Source organism: Lissotriton helveticus, chromosome 12 (genome assembly GCF_964261635.1).
Source record: "Lissotriton helveticus chromosome 12, aLisHel1.1, whole genome shotgun sequence".
Classification (NCBI taxonomy): Eukaryota; Metazoa; Chordata; class Amphibia; order Caudata; family Salamandridae; genus Lissotriton; species Lissotriton helveticus.
The window spans coordinates 395,211,323-395,235,181 of NC_136073.1; the positions used below are offsets into that span (position 1 = coordinate 395,211,323).

The 23,859-nt window shown below is 49.4% G+C and overlaps 1 protein-coding gene across 1 annotated transcript in view; it reads left to right on the forward strand.

The window, feature by feature from the left end:
* The window catches only part of LSM14A (LSM14A mRNA processing body assembly factor), a 282,041-nt gene that overhangs the window by 135,916 nt on the left and 122,266 nt on the right, over window positions 1-23,859 (forward strand). Inside the window, exon 5 of the mRNA XM_078671505.1 lies at window positions 1,429-1,608. Within this exon, the coding sequence (XP_078527631.1) occupies window positions 1,429-1,608 (180 nt within the window). The remainder of the gene's footprint in view (window positions 1-1,428; window positions 1,609-23,859) is intronic.

Consider the following 23,859-nt stretch of genomic DNA (forward strand, 5'->3'; position numbering starts at 1 on the left):
GGGAGGACCCGCTGCACGGTGTGCAGCCCGGCAGCAGCGCCAAGCGACGCTGAGGCTATGGACAAGGATGCCTTTTGAAAACATTTACGGAAGTGGACTGGCGGCTCCCCTGCTTACTGCAACCCACTGAGGTGTTTCACTTGTTTTAAGATGAAGATAGCTAAGTACTCACTGGAGTAAAACCCTTGGGGCACTACAACTACCATCAAGCCACGGAGCGTGGCCACGCCCACTGGGGCGGAGTTGTTACTATAAACTTACCAGGTGCCCCGGCAAAATCTGAGCCGATTCTTCACCAAAGCCAGAAGCCCATGACTAAGTGCCAGGAGGCACGAAACGCGTCGAGCTGAACTGGAATTTGGCAGCAGCAGGCAGCCGTTTGTTATCCACGGCGTTTTTCATTTAATAAACGGCAAATCCTATCTCCTTGTGTGGTCCCTCTCATTGCAGGCAACTTGTTTGGTTGTTATATATATATATATATATATATATATATATTCCTCCAAATCGCTCCCGCTGCTTTGAAGAAGCAGTCAGGTAGGTGAAAAAACACTTTATTGCCAATTTGGAGATGGTCTCCCGCCCGTTATTGCAATCCTAATGCCTACGCGTTTCGGAGCTGTGAGCAAGGGTCTCATGTCTGAGCATACCCTGCCACACTTATGGCGGACAAAGCGGTACAAAAGGGGATGGTGATGGACGGAGCATCTGAACCAATCAAACACTCACACCCAGTCAAAAGATCTGGGTTTAATCCATCACCGTTCTTTAGCCCACTCTGCCAACCCAGTTCAGACAGGGCCATATGCAAATCAGTCACTCTCCTACAGATATACCATTTACTTGAAAGCTTCATTGACCAGCCATAGATGTTGTTTCCTGTCTGGCCTTTGGTTGACCAATGCCCATAAGTTGGTAATGGCTAAGAGTCTACTAATTAAAAATAATAAAGTCTACATGGGTCATCTAATTCCTTACTTGATCTTCAAATACCTCTAGTCCGTCAAAGGCAGACGAAATGTGTGGTTTAATCATGCAACAAAACAACATATGTCCATTGCTGTCACAATTGTAGATACAAGCATCTTAAATTATGCTAATTTCCAACAGAAGATGGAATCAGTAAATGAAGATTAGCAGCAGAGAGTATATTTATCAGAAGAGATCTAGGCATTTACTTCCCTGTATGTGTTCTATGTGAACAGTGTGTTTATTGAACCTAAAAAAGTATGCCTTGTTTGAGGAATTTCTTCTCCATTTACATAATCCAAAAAGGGGTCTGACCTGGATGCATGGCTCGTAAATGAATGCACTGAACTAAATGATACAGGTCTTGTATGTTTTTAAGCTTTTTCCCCCAGTTAGTGTTTGTTTCTACATCCTGTATTTAAAATTGTTTATTGTTCTATTCTACTTGCCATGTTTCAGGACGTTCAAGTCCCCATTTAGACACTTTGAGAAAGAGTCCAACCATGGAACAATCTGTCCAGACTACCCCATCTTCACATTTACCGCCTCCAGGACCTGTTGGAAGGAAAAGTCCACCCCCCACACGGCCACTGCCATCTGCTAACCAACGGACAATAGAAAGCCAGGAGCAAAAAAGAGGTGCTCATTTCCATTCTTACAAACTTTTCTATTGTACAATGTGTTTTTATTTGCATTGGTGTGTTTTCCAATGAGGTTTTGAAGATTATTTCAATACAAAGTATGCTTCGAAGTCCAACACAACCCAGTTAATTGTATTTTCTGGAAGATGATGGTGTTGGGGAAACTTGTGGCTGTTTTGGGGTGGAAGTTTGGAGGAGCAGTTTGAACAATGACTACTTTTTACCATTCTACCAGGACATGACTAGATGTGCCTAATCTGTCTTCGAAATTTTTGTGTCTTAGTTGGACCTGCTGTTCAGTTATAGTCCTGAACAGTTTCAGGCAGGAGCTAAACACTGAAGTATCAAATAGGATCTACAACATAGTCTTGCATTTCAAATTTTCAAACTAAAACAGCCCAAAATGTACATGGTGTGTAATCCATATACTTCCTATAGTATTCTAATCTTCTGAGTGGGTGATGGAAGTTTGTAGGAAAATGGCCCTTTTGCATGGGTGTCCCCCACTTTTTACCTGATGTTGTTGATGCTCTTTTACCAAGTGTGCCCTGGGTTCCTACCAACCAGGTACCCAGGGCCTATGTTTTTTCCCTAAAACTATACTGCTACAAACCCAATTGTCAACTCTCTGCCCACATATAAGTCCCTAGTGAAAGGTACATCTGATAGACTACTAGCTGCAGATTCCTTAATGTAGAATTATCCCCAGACGTGAAACTGGATCCGGAAGACTTTTTTGCCACAGCATCCCTGCTTGCCGCGATGACGGCACCACGTGACTCCGCCCTGGCGTCGTCCGCTTTCGTGATGGCAGCGAGTCCCACCCCGGCGCACCTCTGTCAGTTTTTTCTCTTTTCCACGTGCAACACCGATCCGGATTCTGTCCTGGCCTGTTTTCAGGCCTTCCATTCTTTCACACTTTGGCGTTAATGGAACAGTGTGCGAATGCCTTCGGGCTTCAAGACGTGTACCTCTTGTGCACGTCCCATGTACGCGACGGTCCCTCACCCGATCTGCATGTGGTGCCTGGGTGAGCACCACGACTCGACGGATTGCGACGCCTGTCAGCACCTTAAGCCTAAATCACCGCGGGAGTGTCGGACGAAATTGCTGTTGGCGCGCTTGTCCAGGTCGGTGTTATCCCAGCGTCCATCTCCTACCTTGGAAACAAGGAGCTGCCGGTTTCATCTGCGACATCGTCCCTCGCCATGGCCCCAAGGGCGTGGTTCGCCGGCTACCCTCGGGACATGCACCCCTGCTTGTCGCCTTCCTACCCGCCGTATCTCGGCGTCGTGTCAACTAAGGCCCAAATTACAGCCTACGCTGCGGCTCTGCAGCCTTCATTGGGCCCTCCTCCACCTCCTAAGACGTCCGCAGATCCCTTGCCTCCCGCGGAGACGTCCGCGGAGATGCTGGCGGTTCGAGCCCCGGCGCCGAAGGTTTCGGCTTCACGTCTTAGGAAGGTGGTGTCGTCTAGGTGTGGTCCATCGGGGCTTCCCTCTACGACACCTGGCGTCCCAGCCTCGCCACAAATCCCTGCAGCGCTCCCTGTGGCGTCGCAGGAGATCGCCGGGACTCCGGGCTTGGCCCGCCCCCCCACCCGAGTCCCCTTAGGTCCTCTACGCAGGTGGCTGCCTCGACAGAGACCGAGCCGGTGCCGTTTCGGCGCTGGGAGCCTTCCTCCCCAGCTCCGGTGGAGTCACGGGTGGAGGCTGGGACCTGGGGTGCTTTTCAGAGTCCCTCTCGGTCCTCAACGCGAGCGGATGCCCTGTCTGAGGCTGAGCCGGTGCCTTTTTGGCGCCGCTCCTTCGCTGTACCGGCGTCAACCCCGCCCCGGTCTCCTGGGGAGCACGTGGTGGCGGAGTTCGACCCGGCGCCATAAGTACCCACTCCGGTACCGACCGACGTCCGTGAGGTGCCCGTGGGGGACTCCACGGAGCCGCGTCGGGTTCTTGATTAGTCTCCAGAGGTTCCTTCCTCTCCGGAGGTCTGTCATCTGTTGGTGTCGTCCTCCCCGGAGAAGGGGCGTCGTATTGTTGCCTTTTCGCCGGCATCTTCCATGGAGGGCTCATCGCCTTCCCCACGGCCTAAATCCTCAAACCCTTCTTTCCGTGGCTCTCGGCTGGCTTTTCCACTGGCCTCTCCACCTTCCCCGGAGCCCCTCAGGTTCCATGTTCTTCTGTGGATCCCCCACTATTCCGGGGCTGGCTGCTTCTGTAGTAGGGGATCTCTGTGTATAGTCATAATCTAGTGAATAGTCCCGCCCATGTGCGTGGACCCCGGAGCAATCAAAAATAATCTCTTATAGTGTCAAAAAATGCAGAAAAGCATAGACACTTAAGAGAGAATTTAAAGACAGATAATGCAGCCTAAAAAGGCTACACTGTCCAGTACTTCAACTAGAAATTCCACCATAAAATCCACAAAACAGCAAAAGCCTGTACAGATTTCCCTTGCTTTACCAGCAAAATCCCTCAGGAATGATAGAGAGAAGAACCTGGACAGACAAGCCCCATAGGCTGCCATTATGTGGCTCAAAACAGGATACTGTGCCTTTAAGAGAATCTTCCAGAACCTTCTCCCAGTATCCCAGAATGCATAGCAGGTCCAACTTAGTTTCAGTTCTTTTTTCCGGCTCCTGCAAGCAGGACCCTGGAGCATTGAGCTCTCCCTTTTCAAGGGTTTTGTTGGTGTTTTTTCACTAAATTCGATTTTGTGTACTTTTAAAGTACTTTGGTGACTTTCTTCTTGGTTTTCTGCACTCTTTTGTTGTCCATAATGCCTGCATTATTTGACAAATGCCCGGAGTGCTCCAGGAAGAAGGCCAAGTCAGACCCCCATGAGGTGTGTATCCTCTGCCTTCCCTCTTCCCACATCCCAGAGGAGTGTGTGATCTGTAGAGGCTTCTCTGGCAGGACCCTGAAGGACAGGAGGAAGATCAGACTTCAGGAACTTGAAGAAAGAAGACTGAAGGCTCAAGGTGGGTCTGGAGGGGCTTCTACTGCCCATGCTGAGGCCTCTGGGGGGCTCCCCAGGGGCAGGAAGTCCAGCAAACGTCCAAGGTCTCCGTCTGGGTCGGTTGCCATGACCACGACGTCGAGAGGACGGTCCACGGCCAGTTCCCGGTCTCCCCAGGGCTCTGGGTTGAGAAAACGTCGCCCGTCGATGTCGAGGGACTTACACAGGCCGCCGTCGAACCCCGTGTCGATTTCCTCGTCGGCGTCGAGCGGACGGCATCGGAGGGCCCGGCGTCGGCGCTCGCCGTCGAGGCGACACCGCCGTTCGCCGCAGAGGACATCCTCGTCGTCGAGGGGATCCTCGTCGTCGAGGCCGCCGTCGAGGCGGAAGAGGTCTCCGGCGCTGAAGAAGTCGACGTCGAGGCGATCGAAGAGGTCGACGTCGAGGCGATCGAAGAGGTCATCGTCGAGGCGGTTGAGGTCGCCGTCGAGGCACCAGCGACCGTCGTCGAGGTTTAGAGGTTCGTCCATCTGGTCCGGGTCGATGTCGAGGCATAGAAGCCGGTCGACGCCGAGGAGTGCGAAACGGTCGACGCCGAAGGGCCGCTCGACGTCGCAGGAACCACGGTCGACGTCTGAACACCGGTCTTCCGCGTCAGGGGGTCGTAAGGACAGGCCGAGGACTGTGGGGGGGCTCCCCTCAGTCAGAACAGGATGGTGGCTCGCCGGGAACGGAGTATTCAGAGGTGTATACACCAAAGAAGACTGTTATACAGCCTCCTCCCCCTCCTTTGCCTAGAGGGCCTCCTCCGAGGGCTTCGACGCCTCTTCCATTGCCTCCTCTACCTGCTCTTCCGTCAGGACCGCAGGCCCCGGTGCCGGGTGCTCCTCCTCCAGTTCCACCGAGATCGGTGTCGATGCCCAGACTTCCGACACCTCCGAAGAAGACTCCGAAGTCGAAGGTTCCTCCTAAGCCCAAGACGTCCGACCTGGGGAAGCCGGCGGAGCGTCCCAGACCCAGGAGATCGAGGTCACGCTCAGGGAGAAGGGACAGATCTAGGAGTGGACACGGATCCTCCTCGAGATCCAGACATCGCCATTGGAGGCATCGGTCCAGGTCCCATTCGGCCTCTGGGACCCGCTCATATTCGCCTACGTTGTCGGATTCACCGGAGACAAGGGTGTCTCCGATAGATGACATTGGCACGTTCCAGGAGGTTCTCCTGAGAGGGGCGGCGAAGTTGGGGATCAAGGTGACAGCCCCTATGCCCACAACTTCGGGGATCTTCGAGACTTTGCACACGAAGCACCTGTCTCGCCCCCTACTGCCGTTGGTGCCGGGACTGGTTGAGCCGGCTGAACAGCTCTTCCTTACGCCGGCGGTGGTGAAAGCTGCTCCCTCCAGGCTTGTCAAGAAGTACAGGGCTCCAGAGTCGGACCCTAGCCTTCTTGCGGAAAGACCCAGTGCCTGATTCGGTGATTGTGACGGCGACTCGGAAACTACATGCTACCTCCCCGTCCTCCACTGTGCCCCCGGATAAGGAGAGCCGCTGGATTGACTCAGCTGGACGGAAGGCGTGTGGGACGTCTTCCACGACGATGAAGGCCTCCAGTGACTCGGCGTTGTTGGGACGATACGACCGTGCACTGTGGGATTCCATGGAACAGTTTGCGGACCTTGTCCTGCGCGACAGGAAAGAGGACTTCATGGAGATCGTCCAGGAAGGGATGCTGGTCTCGAACCAGGCCATCAGCGCCGCGGCGGATATCTCCCTGCTGGCCGCACATGGATACTGCCACGGTATCTGAGACGCCATGCTTGGCTCCGGCTGACGTCGCTCAAGCCTGAAGCACAACAACGAGTGGCAAATCTGCCGTTTTGCGGCGACACCCTCTTCGGGAAACACGCAGATGACGAAATGGCCAGGATGAAGGCCGAGGCTGAAACCCTGACGGCTGTGGGCTTGGAGAAGCCCAAAGAAAAGAAACCCTACCGCCAGTTCCAACGGCGGTTCGGGTCGCAGGGTAGAGGAAGGGGACAGTCTTCTGGGCAACAACAGCAGCAGCAACAACAGCAGCAATACAGAAGACCCTTCCAGAAACGTCAGAGGGGTAGAGGTGGACAGCAGTCCTTTACCGCGAACAAGGGCCCGGCTGGGTCTCGCCCCTGAGCGGTTACTTCCCCTTCATCCGTTACCCACTCCGGTGGGGGGAAGCGTTCAATTTTTTCTGGCAGAGAGGAGAAAAATTACTCAGGACAAGTGGGTGCTGAATATTGTTTGCAATGGATACAGTCTTCGGTTCATCAGCCCTCCTCCATCGATTCCTCCGGTCGGCTCGCAGTATCAACTGCGCGAGCTCCAAGCGGAGGCCGACATCCTTCTAAGGAAAAAAGCGATAGAAGATGTACCTCTGTCTCAAAGAGGAAGAGGTCTGTACTCCCGGTTCTTTCTGGTCCGAAAAAAGGACAAGAACGAGTTCAGGCCCATTCTGGACTTGCGACAGGCAAACAGATGGATTAGCAGAGAAAAGTTTCGCATGCTGTCGTTGCATCAGATTTATCCTCAGCTGCGACGGGGAGACTGGCTTTGCGCCATAGACCTGCAGGATGCGTACTTCCATGTGCCCATTGCACATAAACACTGGAAGTTCCTGCGATTTCAAGTCGGCACCAATCACTATCAGTACACGGTACTTCCGTTCGGGCTGAAGTCTGCGCCCCGGACGTCCTCGAAGTGCATGGCAGTGGTAGCGGCACACCTGCGGAAGAACAAGGTGTTTGTCTACCCATACCTGGACGATTGGTTGATCAAGGCCTCCTCCTTCTCGGAAGCTCAAGCACACTACCAGAAGACGTGCGTTCTCTTGAACAAGCTGGGGTTGCACATCAACATGTCCAAGTCTGTCCCGACTCCGGGCCAGTGCATCCAGTACTTGGGAGCCTCTCATCGATATGCTGTCGGCAAGCGTGTCTCCTTCGGAAGAGCGACGTTTATCACTCCTTCGGAAGGCTCAGGCTCTCCTGTCCGCTCCATCCATGACAGTGAGGACGGTGTCTTCTCTGCTGGGATCGATGGCTTCTTGCATCTTCCTGACGCCACATGCACGGCTGCATATGAGACCGCTGCAGGAGTGCTTGGAAGATCAGTGGGACCAGAGGAGAGGCTCTTGGGACGACAAGATACGACTGTCTCTGCATGCTATTCAGTCTCTGAAGTGGTGGTGTTCAGCGGAGAATCTCATCAGAGGGGTTCCCTTCCACAAGGATATTCCCACTCAGACTATTGTGACAGATGCTTCTCTCCTGGGATGGGGAGCGCACTCCGGAGATCTGCAGATTCAAGGGACGTGGTCCCCGTCGGAGTCCACGTACCACATCAATTTCCTGGAACTCAGGGCTGTTCACTTGGCTCTGAAGGCCTTTCAACCGTCCTTCCGGACCAACTCTCTGCTTGTACAGACGGACAATACGACCACGATGTATTACCTCAACAAGCAGGGGGGCTCGAGATCGCGCACTCTGTCTCAGGAGGCGCAGGCGATCTGGCATTGGCTTCTGGCTCGAGGACTCTCGATAACGGCCACTCATCTGCCGGGTGTGCGGAATGTTCAGGCAGACGAGCTGAGCAGACTGATTCAGGAAAATCACGAGTGGGTCATAAACGACGAAGTACTAGGAGAAGTCTTAGCAAGGTGGGGCACTCCAGACGTAGATCTGTTCGCCACCGCCAAACAGCAAATGCCGAGACTTCGCCTCCAGGTACTACCAGCCGGGGACGCTGGGGAACGCGTCATGGATCAACTGGTCGAACAGCTTTCTGTACGCTTTTCCACCCATTCCCCTGATTCCAGCGGTTCTCATCAAGCTCTCCCAATCCAGGGCGAAGATGATTCTGATTGCCCCGGAATGGCCCAGACAGTGGTGGTTCACGGACCTGCTTCACCGGTCTCTCCTTCCTCACATGAAGCTGCCGTGCAGGCCGGACCTTCTCACGAAGTTCGGGGGGCGGATGGTGCACCCCAACCTCTCGTCTTTGAGTTTGGCGGCATGGCTCCTGAAATAGTGCAATATGGCCATTTGAATCTCCCAGCGGATTGTATGGACATACTGAAGGAGGCTAAGCGACCTTCCACTAGGACTTCTTATGCTTAATAGTGGAAGAGGTTTTGCATCTGGTGCAAGTCTAAGAACTGTGACCCTACGACATGCAAGGAAGATGTCATCCTTCCATATCTGCTACATTTGGCGCAGTCTGGCCTTAATGTCCATTCCATTAAGGTTCATCTGGCTGCTTTGACTGCCTACAGGAAATGCCCTTCACAGACTTCCTTCTTTCAGATCCCTGTGATCAAAGATTTTTTGGAAGGCTTGAAGAAAGTGTTCCCTCCTGTCAGGCTTCCTTCGCCTTCTTGGGACTTGAATGTGGTGCTGTCCAGATTGATTAAGGAGCCTTTTGAACCTATTCATAAGGCTTCGTTGCAGCACCTGTCCTGGAAGGCGGCGTTCCTCGTGGCCATTACTTCGGCCCGCAGGGTGAGTGAAATTCAGGCGTTGTGTTGCCAAGAACCTTATACTGTATTTCATGCTGCTAAGGTTGTTATGCGTACTCACCCTAAGTTTCTTCCCAAGGTTGTTTCTGATTTTCATATCAATCAGACTATATCTTTACCTACGTTCTTTCAGAATCCTTCGTCTCCAGCGGAAAGGTCTTTGCATTCCCTGGATGTTAGGAGGGTGCTGAAATTTTATCTGGATAAAACCAGGGATATTCGTAGGTCAGACCAATTGTTCATCAATTATGGATCTGTCAGGACGGGTCTTGCGACCTCTAAGCAGTCTATCTCTAGGTGGATTGTGTCCTGCATACAGCTGTGTTACCAAAAAGCTAATAAGACCTTAGGAGGTAAGCCTAAGGCTCATTCCACCAGGGGCAAGGCTGCCACGACAGCATTGCTCCGTAATGTTCCGATTGCAGAAATCTGCAAGGCGGCCACTTGGAAGTCGGTTCATACCTTTGCTAAGCAATACTGCCTGGACACTGATGCCAGGGCAGACGCTCAGGTTGGGCAGGCTTCGCTGCGAAATCTGTTCGCATAGTAGTGGCGTTAATTCTCTTTTCTCCACCGCCGCTTTGGTGTGCGGATGGGCTTGCCATTCTATTCACTAGAGTATGACTATACACAGAGATCCCCTACTACAGAAGGAGTAGTTTCTGTCCTGTAACTCCAGGTCTGTAGTTAGGGTGTCTCTGTTATAGTCATAAGCGCCCTCCCTCCTCCCCGGTGGAGAGAGACATATTCCTTTATGGAATGCTACAGGTCTGGCGTGTTATGCCTTCAAAAAGAACTGAAACTAAGTTGGACCTGCTATGCATTCTGGGATACTGGGAGAAGGTTCTGGAAGATTCTCTTAAAGGCACAGTATCCTGTTTTGAGCCACATAATGACAGCCTATGGGGCTTGTCTGTCCAGGTTCTTCTCTCTATCATTCCTGAGGGATTTTGCTGGTAAAGCAAGGGAAATCTGTACAGGCTTTTGCGGTTTTGTGGATTTTATGGTGGAATTTCTAGTTGAAGTACTGGACAGTGTAGCCTTTTTAGGCTGCATTATCTGTCTTTAAATTCTCTCTTAAGTGTCTATGCTTTTCTGCATTTTTTGACACTATAAGAGATTATTTTTGATTGCTCCGAGGTCCACGCACATGGGCGGGACTATTCACTAGATTATGACTATAACGGAGATACCCCTACTACAGAACTGGAGTTACAGGACAGAAACTACTCCTTCCTCCTACAGCTGGACTTTGGGGCGGACGGCTCAGTCGGCAGCAGTCGCCCGCGGAGGAATTGCTTTCTCCTACGCTGCACCCTACGGAGGCCAGTGTTGCCTTTGTTAGGGCTATTTCCACAGCTGCTGGTATTCTGAGGATGGCTGAACCTGTCACTCCATTTCCTACAGACAACCTCTTGGAAGTTCTCCACCAGGGCTCTTGTGGACAGGAGTTGTTCCTTTCTTTTGAAGCGTCACTCCATAATTCTCTTATCGGGGCTTGGGGGCGTCCTGCCACAGGCGATGCAGTGCCTCAGGCGCTCCTGCATCACCACCCTCCTGCTCCGCACGACCCGGTCTGTGTTTCTTTCCACCCTTCTTCTCAAGGCGCTCTTCTGAGGAATGCCTTTTTGTGCTTGCCTGTGATGTTTCCTCGGGAGGCCCCGTTGTTAGATTCATCCAGTGCTGACTTGCGGGCGCATAACACTTAGTGTGTGTTGACCAGGGCTACTTCCAGCCTGTGGGACTCTGTGGAGTCCCTTCTTTCTCATGTCTCCCATAAGGGTGCCCGTGCTGATCTGCGGGCCATGTGTTGGATGGTAGGGAGTTGGCTGCATTTATTCGTCGTGCGGCTTTGAATGTTGCCGATGCTCTCGGCTGTGCTATGGCCACTTCAGTGGCCCTCCGTCGCCATGTTTGGCTACGTGATGCTGTTTTTCCTGAAAATATTCGGGAGCGTATGGTTGACCTGACCTTTGATGGGGTCCTTCTGTTTAACACTCATGCGGGCTCCGCCATTCAGCATCTTCTTGCGGGGCTCCGTCCTCCTCGGTAGGCGGGTTTGTTGATCCTCCGTGACTTGGTGGGAGGTGTTATCCCACTTGCTCCTGGTGTTTGATGTGGCTGTTAAAGTTTCTGGGTGGGTTGCTGTTGCCTCGGGATCCTCTGGTTGGGCCCCTCTCTTCAGTTGGCTGCTGGTTCAGCTCTCCCCCTTTTTGACAAGTATTACCTTTTCGCTGATTTCTAAGCCTTCTGTGGTTTCTGCCTCAAGTTCATAGTTTTGTTCACGGTCGTTGGACTTTTCTTCCCCAAGAGTGGTTCCCATACTTCCTTCGGACGTGTCCTACCCTACGTGGGGTACTTGTATCTATTGTATAGCCCTGTCTTACGCTGGGAAAGTGTGGACTCCTCCTTGGGGGTTCCTCGCCCTTCCTGGTGTCGCTGTCCTACCCTACGTGGGGTACTTGTATCTTTTGTATAGCCCTGTCTTACGCTGGGAAAGTGTGGACTCCTCCTTGGGGGGTTCCTCGCCCTTCCTGGTGTCGCTGTATGCCGCTGGTGCGGTATCTTGGCCATCTACGGCGTTGTGCTGTGTGTTTTTGCCCTTAGTCTGCCGTTCGGCCGGTCCTCTGTCTGGTGTTCCAGAGGGGTTATTTTCCTGTGTTGACGGCTTGGTTCGTCCTACTTGTTTCTCCTCTTATCTTCCGGCTGGTCGCTTGTTGGCACCCAGCTTCGCCCGCCTGGACGATGTGGTCTGGACGTTTAGTCTCGCGGTACTTGACAGCGTCCATCTGCGCCCGCCTGCTCTTCTGGTCTATGGCCAGGGGTCTTGGAGTGGGGCCTGGCGCCCCTGCTTCTTGTTTTGCGGGAGCCTTATGGGACTGTTTTTCTTCTCCCACCTGCCTTATTGCTGAGTCGGTGTTCGGTCTGGTCTGTTGACTTCCAGCTGTGATGGATTTGGCTGCCCTCTTCACTAGGTGTGTTCCCAGTGGAGGGCTCTTGTCTTAGTTTCTACCCCTTCTCTTTGGATTCTCTGGGTTGCTCTTCTGCCTCGGTGCTCCTCTGCGTTGCCTGTACCTCTGGGGCTTCCTGTGGAGGTCCCTGGTACATTGACTGCAGGCCTCCTTTCATATTGCCCTTGCTTTCTCCTGCTTGGTGATGAATGGGCTGCCTCTTTTGTCGCTGTAACACATCTGCTGTAGGGCCGGTGTTCTTCCACGTTGCTGAGGTTGTCTTCTGCTTGGGGGTGCAGGGGAGGGGGGGGGGGGGGGGTTCCTGGGCGCTTTCCCCTGTCCCTGTGATTTGTCCCCTGTTGGGGTCTTGTATTCGCCTGAGCTGGAGAGGTCCTCTCGCAGACCCTCCTTCCCCTTGGGTATGACTAGTGTATCTATTCTATGTTAAGGAATCTTAGGCTAGTAGTCTCTATCAGATGTACGAGTTATTTACCTTATTTGGTAGAGACGATTCTAGCCGCAGATTCCTTCACGATGCGCCCTTCCTCCCTGTTCTGCGAGGACCCCTCTTTGGTCTTCTGCACTCGCCTGCCTCCGGGTGGTTGTCTTCTGCGAGTGCCTTTTATTTCCTCCTCCCTAGGGGGATTCTAGTCTTGTTTGCTCCATTTCTTCCCTTCTGGGGATTGGTTGATGATTTTATGGGTGCTTCTTCGCCCCAGGCCCTGGTCTCCATTGTGGAGTCTGCTCGTGCTCTTCTTCCATTCGTTGATTGCACTTATGACTCCATTGCAGTACTTGGGGTTGAGGTCTCTTGGCTGGATCTCGACCCTTAGCTCTTTTCTTTTCAGGAGATGTCTCTCCCTGCTGGTGTTTGGGGGTAAATTGTCGTTCCTCTGCCGTTCTGGCCTTGATGCCCTTCTCTGTTCTAGGCTGTGGTTGCAGACTTCTTCGTCTGCTTTGCAATTTTGCACATGCTTTTCTGCCCCCACGGAGGCTGTCGTATTTGTTTGCAGGCTTGCTTGCAGTAGCTGTGCTCTGTTCTTTCCTTCCATGACTTTTGGTGCCATAGTGCCTGGCACTATTCTGGATGGTGCTGTTACTCACCATTCGTTTCTTCCTTTTCTGTTAAGCTGCTTTATCGCACACTGTTCCAGTATTCTGACAGTTTTTGTCTGTGATTGCTCCGCGTTGTGGCCGGGAAAGTTCTCGTAAGAAAACTGACGTAGGTGCGCCGGGGTGGGACTTATGTATCCTCGCTGACTTCATGAATGCGGACGACGTCTGGGTGGAGTCACATGGTGCCGCCCCCCAGGCGCGCAGGGATGCTGTGGCAAAAAAGATTTCCGGATACTGTCTCACGCCTGGGAATAATTTTACATTAATGAATCTGCGGCTAGAATAGTCTCTACCAGATACATCGTTACCGAAGGTAAGTAAGTAACTTGTAAGATGGGTACCAAAGGCACTGTGACCAGGGAAGGCCTCTAAGGACTACAGCACATATTGTGCCACCCATATAGGCCCTGTACCTCAAAATAACACACACACGCCTCCACCCGCCACCCCCTCTCCCCAACCCCCCCCCCCCATTGCAGGATGCATGTATTGGTACATAACAATGTGAGGAGTTGACATGGACAACCCACTGTCTATGGCATAGGTAAGCCTCCCCTCTAGCTGGGTGCACTATACCACTGGTGAGGGTACAGGTGCATGAGCCCTGTACCCCTACAATGTAATTCAATTCTTAGACATTGTAAGTGCAGAAAAGCCCTAAAAAGTATATGGTCTGGGAGTTTGTCATTACGAAGTCCGCACCACCATAATGGCTTTAGTGCAATCTGGGAAGTTTGGTATCAAACTTCTCAGCACATTAAACCCAAACTGACAGTGTGGGATTTAATGCCAAATGCACCCAGAGGGCATCTTAGAGAAGCCTCCCTGGAGAACTCCCTAACTCTAGTATCCTGGCTGACTGACTGCTTGCCAGCTGCCACCCCTAGACAGGTTTCTGGATGCCTGGATTGAAAGCCTGCTGTTCTCGGGGGCCTAAAACAAGCACATCCTGGGCAGAGGTGCCAAGCCTTTTCGCCCAGGATGGGCAGAGTCGATGAAGGTGAAGCTTCAAAGGCTTGCTGCATTTGAGAGCTGACCCTGCCATTTGCTGCTCCCAGCAACTGGCCTCCACCTGTTCTGACCCCACACTTTGGGTGGGAGAATAGGTTGGAAAACCAAGATAGGAGAGGTGTGCCCAGCTTTTCCAATCCCACTGCTCAGGTGGGTGAGGCGAAGCACATCTCAGTCCCCGCCATCTTGAAGCTGGGGGGCCCAGCTAACCAGAGTGAGGCTTAGCCCCCCTCCCATTGGAGGATGGCATATAGGGGGTGTACCCACCCCAAGGAATGGACCCTACCTTGAACCTACCTAAAACTCCCCTTAAATTAATATTTAGTGGCAACCCCAAACCTTGCCTCCTCAGACAAGCAAGAAGAGGAGGAGGACCGAAGAGCTGTGCTGAAAGAAGAGGAGACACACCAACTGACTTGGCCCTAGCCCTACCGGCCTGTCCCGACCTCTACTTCCTCCAGCAAAACCCCAGCGTGTCCAGCAGCCTCCTCCCCCCACCAAAAAAAAGGATGACCTACTTTGCCTTCCTTACCAAGACTGCCTCCACTGAGCACTGGATTTGCTCACTAGTAGACTCTGGTTCCAGACGGATTCACAAGTCTGCACCACTCTGCACCCAACGCTCACGGCCCGAATTAGAGTGGGCCAACACCACGAGGTGGTCTTCATAGCAATCCTGACATGGGATCCGGTGATCACTGACCTACCTCACGCTTACAGCCTACGCATGCAGCCTCTATCTGGAGGGTTCTCACGATCAAAGCGGGTAAGGACACCTGAAGACACCCCTGTACCTGATGTCCCTTGGCCTTGGGTGGCACAACCGACTGTGTCCAGGCATCCCCCCAGCTTTCCAACATACCTCTCCTGCTGGTGGTGTACTCCAGAAAGTCTTTGTGCCAGAGCCTGCAGTGTTTGTTGTGACCGGAGAATCCCCAACAGGTCACACAACGCCAATCTAGCATCCTGCATCTGGCTGTCCCTCTGCCGCTGTGAGTGCACCTTGTGTGCTAACTTGGTGCCCATTTTGCCCTGAGCTAAATCCTAGGAGCTTTGCTCCCACATCAAAGTGGCGTGCTCGTGAGCAGCCACCAACCGGATGCCCCCATTGGATAACATTGGGCTTCAGCACTCTGCACCCAGCCGCCCTAGTGTGACTGAAAGTACTCTTTGAGTGCTTCCTTAACCCTGGGGGGACCCTTGTTCTAACCCCAGAAAGTCAACTCCCAAGACTGATTACTCACCATTAAAACTAGATTTCATTGCCTGGTGCCACATTAGATGCTGCAAGGCCTTTGACAGGGTCTGTTGAGGGTATTTGCTTGAGGTCTTGGCAGTACTAGGGTTTAGCCAGTGTTTTATTTTGACCGTTCAGAGATTGTATGCAAATTCGTCAGCGCTAATTATTTGTAATGGAGCTCTGACCGAGTTTCAAGGTACGAGGCAGGGGTGCTTTATCTCTCCTCTTTTGTTTGATATTCATATCCAACCATTTGCCCAGTTACTTAGAAGAGACCCCCAGGTAGTCCCCTTTTTCGCACAAAAACTAAGTAATAAGATGGCTCTCTACGGAGATGATTTAATAATCTATACATCCAACCTTCTTCAAACCAACCCCAGGGTAGAAAAGTTGCCAGTAGAATTCGGGACACTGTCAGGTGACTGAGTAAGTATTTGGGCATCTCACTACTTCATTCATGGGGGGAGTGGGTTCCAGTACATAATTTGGGGCGGGTGGCAAAGGAGATTGATTGACTCCTTATTAGGTGGAGAAACTTGCCACTGTTGATTTATGGGCAGGTGAATTCGGTTAAAATATTGGTTTTACTTCTGTTGTATTATTCATTGTATTCCCCACACGTTTCCTAAAAAAAGTAGCAAAAATACAGGGAAAATTAAAAAAAAAAAAAAATGGTCAACTGTTTATTGAATTTTATTCAAAGGTTACAAACATTTTGTAAAAACCATAGTGCTTTCAATCCTTTTGCACCCGAGCATAATCAATGCAGTAGATAGCTATAATACAGGCACAGTTTCGTATCAAGCTTCGGTGGTGGGGAATCCCTTATTAAATAAGGAAGAGAAGTAATGACTTTAGTCTGGGACTGCATGCAAATAGAGGGAGTCCCTCCAATAAGTAGCTTACTAGCAGGCTCCAAACATAGTCGAAGCCCTTAGTAGAGTCATCAACTATGTCGGACTATCTTTCCAGGGCCATAAAAATAACTAGTTTTATCTGGGCTTCAGTGGGAGCTAGGCTCTCTTGGAAAAAATTGAGGAGGAGTTCGAAGAAAGGTGGCCTGGCATTTCAGACTTATTTTTTTATTGTATATCTTCTATGATGTCACAAATACAGCAGACACTTCATGGCCTGTTTTTAACAAGAAAGGCAGCACTAAAATGTTACTCCTGCTTTTAACCAATAAGGTTGCTGCGAAGCTGGCTCTGCACATGGTATACCACGAAGTGGTTATATCATGCACAGAGTCCAGAGATTCCCCCAGACGTGTACAGGGCTTATTTTAAACCCCAAGTGCTCTATTTTAAGTAGTGTGGGCCAGCAGCCTTAGACCTAACACAAGAGTGTAATACCTGTATTATGCACACAGTGATTAATAAATGACACTCAACTCAAAAATTAGATCCACACCAATTAAAAAAAAATAAACAGAAAATGGCGTTCTTTAGCAGTATGTCCCCCCCCTACGCCCCACCCCCCCTCTTTAGCCTGGCTTTTGATGCAACTTTGACTGTAGAGTACTGGGTCTCTGCTGTCCAGGTTCCCAGTACCAGTGTTCTTTTCCCCCAAAAAAGACCCCAATTGGTACTTATACCCTCCTGTAAGTCCCTAGTAAGTGGTACCCTGGGTACCTAGGGCCAGGAGGCTGAAGCGAGTCCCCTGTGACCCCCTCACTAGGAACATGCCCCTGCAGCTGACATGCCCCAGTGAGGTGAAAAATGACCAAGTCCACATGGCATACTTACTGTGTGCCATGCCAGCTAGCACTGCCTAAGATGTAAGTAAGTCACCCCTCTAGCAGGCCTTACCAGCCGTAAGGCTGGGGGCACTATATCCCAGGTGTGGGCATATCTGCATGAGCAGATATTCCCCTACAGTATTCTAATCTATTCCTTAATATTGTAAGTGCTGGGGAGTACATGGACTGGGAACTTGAGAACTAGAGTTTCACAGTACCATGATGGCTGCACGGAACCTAGGAGTGTCTGGTACCAAACAGCTCCTTGTAATAAATCCACACTGATGGCAGTGATGCCATTAGTTTCCGAAGACTGGGATTTTAAGTGCATAACTACATGTTTAACTGCAATATTGTTTTCCCCATAGGATAACATTGAACTGTGCTGAAATGTTACTAAGTGTCGACCTTACAAAGGGAAAAGTATTTTTAATTAAAAACGTTCTAAACTTTTTGCAAAGATCTTGGTCTTAAAACAAAGTACAAACAAAATATAATGTTCGAGGCATATGAGCTGCAGATTGTACACTTAGCATTAGATCGCCAACTGGTGTTGGGCTCGGATGATTGCATGTTGTTGTCGTCTTGGAAGAAGTCTTTGTAGTCACGAGATAGGTGACTCCTCCCTTGGACGATAGTGCGCATGGGCATCGACTCCATCCTTGGATTGGTTTTTTTTCTGCCCCTGGGTTTGGATGCAACTTTTCCGCTCCGGTTCGATTAATCTACTTTTCAAAGACTTCGACGCGTAAAACTTTCTAAAAACAAACTTTAACTTCAATATACATAGACTCGACCTCATCACTTTGATTCCGTTCATCGATGCGGGCCGTCTGGCCTACCCTCATGGTGAGGCCTACACCTCATGGAAAGGAAACCATGCAAAAGATGCCCCGGGTGTGGAGCAGCATTTTCACACAGCGACCATCACGAGGTGTGTAACCAGTGTTTATCACCTGAACACGATGAGTCAAGCTGCACAGCATGTGCGTTCTTTCGATCCAAGAAGACCATTCAAGATCGGAGGGCCCGTCGACACGACATGCAGAGATCAGCTCCGGAACCAGTGGATATCTTTGACGAAGGTCCATGTGTCCCTGAGGAAGATTCCGATGATCTCCAGATCGTATCTGAGGCAGACGACTCCGATGACTCCATACCATCAGGTCAATGCGTGAGTACGACTGCCTCTACCCCAGCCCCAACACCTAAACCAAAGGTTAGGGTCAAAACTCCGCCTGCGGGGCCCAGACGAGACATTGCTTTGAAAGCCCCGCCATCGATCCCGGCTCCGAAGAAAATATTAAAGCCTTCCGGTAGCTCCATACCTAGCAAACCGCACGTGCCGATATGACCAGCTCCCTCGGCACCGAAACCGAAAAAGTCCCGGTTCCGAAAGAACCAGAAACCGTCGACTCCTAAAGACATTGCGGCAGCAAAACCAATGAAACCTGCTTCCACCCCTCAAACTTCGGTGCCGAAACACACAAAACCTGTTTCCGATGCCTCCAAGCCCTCGAACCAGGCCTCGACTTCGTAAACAATACCTTTTGGTGCTGAAAAGAATGCCACAGGATTATACAACAACTCCTAAGGCTAAAGACGAGCAGAAACCAGGCCTGGAACCGGAAAAATCGGTGCCAAAAGCAATTTCTGAAGAAGAGATTTTTAGCCTGATCCTTTGCAAAAGAGGATATACATAGACCCAGAAACAGGACAGGTTTCCACCACACCACACAGGAAGAGGAAGTCAGATATAGCACCTACACCTCCAGTCCCTGTCAAGAAGGACTCTGCCACATCTCCTATGCACCCTTCTTCTCCGGGATCTCCTTCTCCTGTATCTCCCTTTAAACATTTCACCTCAATTCTCCTCTTCATTCTCCACAACATACACCTCCACAGGATGCTGATGATGATCAGTATAGCATGGGGGAGGGAAAGACCCAGATGACCCTTTTCCCTACCCAACAGGTTCACCAGACTGGGAGTATCCAAACCCACAGGATATACCAGATATTCCTGACCCACATATATATATCCATATAAACCTTCTCCTCCAGAAGACAATATTGGGTTTGGACACTTGATTAATAGGGCTACCATCTATCACAATGTCACCATGCATTCAGTTGAGGCAGAAGAGGACTTTTTACTAGACACTTTTGAACACTCCCAAAAATCTGTGCAAATACTGCCAATGATTAAAGGAGTTATTAAACATGCCCCAGAAGTGTTTAAAGATCCTGTACGGGCTAGAATCATAAACCCAAGGATAGAAAAAAAGTACAGAGCAGCTCCTGGGGATCCTGCTTACTTTAAGGGACAGCTACCCTTAGACTCCCTAGTAGTTTCAAACGCTAGGAAAAGAGCAAATTCACAAAAAAAGGAGAAGCACCACCTCCTGATAAAGAATCCAAAATCATAGATGCTTCAGGAAAAAGAATAGCTGACCAAGCTAGTAATGCATGGCGCATTGCTAACACACAGGCCCTCCTCGCAAGATACGACCGGTCTCACTATGATCAGCCAGAGAAGCTCTTAGAACATCTACCTGATCAATATAAGGTACAAGCCGATGGCCTCATACAAGAGGGTATGCTTGTATCTAATGCCTCCATTAAATGTGCACTAGATGTAGCAGTCACTTCATCCAGGGCAATAAACACCAGTGTCCTTCTTAGATGTCACGCGTGGCTACGCATTTCAGGATTTAAGCAAGAGGTACATACTACTATCTTAAATCAACCATTCAACCAACAGCAGTTGTTTGATCCAGACGTAGACACAGCTCTTGAAAAAATGAAAAAAGACTCTGACACAGCCAAGTCCTTTTGTCGCTCCTTTTACAGAGGAGGCTCCAAACAAGCTGGAGCAGACAATTCAGCTTCCTTTAAAACTAATACACAAGCATCCTCTAATAAAGGATACTTTAGAGGGGGCTACAGAGGTAATAACAATAAGGGAAGAGGTCGAGGTAACAACAACAATCTTATCCTCTTCCACCACTAAACAGTGACTTCCTTCAGCTCCCCCAACAGCATACCACTCCTGTAGGGGGGAGAGTAACACAGTTCCTACCTGTCTGGAATTCCATCACAACAGACAAGTGGGTAAAACAGATTATCCAGTATGGTTACTGTCTAGAGTTTACAGCTACCCCTCTAAATATACCAACCAGACAGCGTCCAAGGAGCATCGAACACTGCTCCAACAAGAGGTTCTCTCATTGATACAAAAAGATGCAATAGAGCTAGTTCCATTGCAACATCAAGGAACAGGTGTCTACTCCCTCTACTTCCTAGTACCCAAAAAGGATGGGACACTAAGACCAATTCTAGATTTGAGGCCTCTCAATCTGTATATACACTCGGATAATTTTCACATGATCACTTTACAAGTGCTCCCATTATTGAAACAAGGCAATTTCCTCACTACACTAGACCTCAAAGACTCCTACTTTCACATTCCCATACATCCTTCTCACAGGAAGTATCTCAGGTTTGTGCTAGAAGGACAACACTATCAATTCAAAGTCCTTTCATTCGGGGTAACAACAGCACCAAGAGTGTTCACAAAGTGCTTAGCAGTAGTAGCAGCACATCTCAGAAGACAACATATCTATGTCTTCCCATACTGAGACGATTGGCTCATAAAGGCCAAGTCATTCAACCAGTGTGTGCAACACACATCTCACACAATTCAGACACTGCACAACTTGGGGTTTACAATAAACCACACCCAAGTCACATCTACAGCCCTCTCACGTACAGCAATACCTAGGGGCTACCATAAACACCAACACCAATACCGCTCAGCCAGGATACAGAACATTCAAGCCTTAGTTGCAAGGTTTCAAAATCAGCACTCTCTCCCAGCCAGAGCGTTCATGCAACTAATAGGCATGATGGCATCTTGCATTTTTATTGTACCATATGCAAGACTGCAAATGTGTCCATTGCAGGAATGTCTAGCACATCAGTGGAATCGGGCACAAGGACAACTGACAGACCTGGTGTTGATGGACAGCTGCACACATCGCTCTCTGCAGTGGTGGAACACCAAAAACTTGTCCAGAGGGCGGCCGTTCCTCAAGCCTGTTCCACAAATAGGACTGACAACAGACGCATCCCTAACAGGATGGGGAGCACATCTGCTCCCCCACACAACTCAGGGAAGATGGACTGCTCAACAAAAGGTGCTTTACATCAATCACCTAGAGTTGCTGGCGATTTTCCTGGCACTAAAGTCCTTTCAAGTACACATACAGAACAAAGTTGTCTTAATCCGGACAGACAACATGACAGCCGTGTACTAAATACAAAAACAAGGAGGCACACATTCCCTGCAACTGTCGCAGCTCGCACAAAACATTTGGAGATGGGCCATTCCACAAAAGATATATCTGCTTGCAGAACACCTTCCAGGAGTTCACAATCAGATAGCCGATCTGTTACGTCGACAGACTCAACCGATTAACGAATGGGAACTACATCTGCAAGTTCTTCAACCATTCTTTCAGAAGTGGGGTCATCCAGACATAGACATGCAGGGGTGTGGAATTTATTAAAATATCTACTTGTCCATGGGGCAGGTTGCTTCATAAATCTACTTGTCCTGTAACAAAATCCACTTGTCGTTTGGTGCCATGTAGTACGGTGACAAATTATGGCAGCAATCTCATTATATAAGAGCACTTATATAGCCTCTCTGATTATGCCAGGGCTCATACCAAGGTAGTGTTTGAATACTAGCAATCCCTTTATGTTGCCATGTTTCGACAGATCTACATACTGGGACTGAAGGTAGTGGTAAGCAATAGTTTCAGGGTTAAATGCCCTTTTGAGTCTGCAAACCTACTAACCTGCATGTTTAAGGGTTTTCAACAACTCTTCTCTAATCTTGTCCCATACTGAGAAATGTTGGAAATGTACTCCTGATAATGGCAGACACAAACCTTCTTCCAGAGTTAGGAAAAAAGTGGTTGGATGGAAAATGAACGTGCCATCACTCAGGTTTTCGCATGAGCAAATCTACACATGCACATATTGCTCATGCTAAAATGCAGTTCACAAATATTTTCTAGGACTACAATTTCTTGTCCTACTTCTGTAAATTCTTGTGAATTCACGAAAACCATATAGCTAAACTTAATGCAAGTACATATACCAAGGGTGCACTTTTGAGACTTTCTTTAATAATTGGGCCCCTAATTTTGTCTGGCCTTAACCATGACCTTTTGGGTTTATTAAAATTCTATCTCTCTCTCTGTATTGGCTGGCTTTACTTTGAGTGACGGCATTCTTCTCTTTCACAAGGAGCATATCGGCACACAACATAGTTTTGTTCAGTGCCAATAACTAATTTGGCAGTGTGTGCTTTTTGAGACCAAAAACAATTTTTGCTTTTGGCAATGTTTGTTGTAATGGTGAGTGCCCGGCAGCTCTCACATCAAAATGGTTTTACAAAAACAATGCCAAAACAAGTCAGGTATTTCTAATAAAACACTGTCCAGCAATCTCAGACCCACTGGCTTTGCCAGTGCTTGTTTATTTTTATGTTTTCCATAATCTTATTTATACTGGTTACTCTGATTTTCCAATATGAATATCTTTGGGAAATACTTGCATGCATCAACACATTTTACTAAATGATGCTGCAAAAAAATGGTACCTGAAATGTTACAGTAGTTTAGCAAAATGTTTTTTTTCCTACTTTCATTTTGGAACATTTTATATTGAAAGCTAAGAATCATTAATCTTGCTTTCAAGCTTCTGCAAATATTTGCATCTAATCATAGAGCATTCTGGGAGCATTATGCATAACCTCATATTGCTAAACTTTGAAACCGTGTGTACACATTTTTATACTGGAACCACGGTCAGTAGTGCAGTCAGAATTTACATTTATTTAGAGCGTTCACCCTAATAATGAAGGCTTTAAATTAATGAACCATAGATAAAAATTTGAACAGCATTAACATATGCATACAAATATTAACTTAACTGCAGGCAGTGCCCTTCCCTGACCTTTAATGTGGTACTGCAAACTGGCAGCCAAAGGGTTTGTGCTGCAGGGGGTTGGGCCTACTTGTCCCAAGGACAAAATACACATTAAAACTTGTTGCCCTTGACCCCAAACAAAATATCCTGGGCGTCGGGCTATTGGAATCCCACATCCCTGACCTGTTTGCCACGCACTAAAACGCAAAATGCCCAACCTTCGCCGCCAGGTTTCCACAACCTTTGGCCAAGGGCAATGCGATATGGATGAACTGGTCAGGCAGATTTGCATACGCTTTTCCGCCAACCCCACTAATACCACTAGTGATACGCAAGCTCAGACAACAGTCTCTCAAACTGATCCTGGTAGCTCCCACATGGGCATGCCAACCGTGGTTCACCACACTGCTAGAACTCTCTCTAGTTCCACACCAAAAACTGTCTCTCACACCATCGATGCTAACGCAGAACCATGGAGACATCCGGCATCCAGATCCAAGTCAACTGAATCTGGCCATCTGGCTCCTGAAGTCTTAGAGTTTGGTTACCTAAACCTGCCACCAGACTGTATGAATATCTTTAAAGAAGCCAGAAGACCTACTACTAGAGCTTGCTATGCTGCTAAATGGAAACTGCAATAATAATCCAATTGATCCTTTAGATGCTTCCATCCAAAATATTAT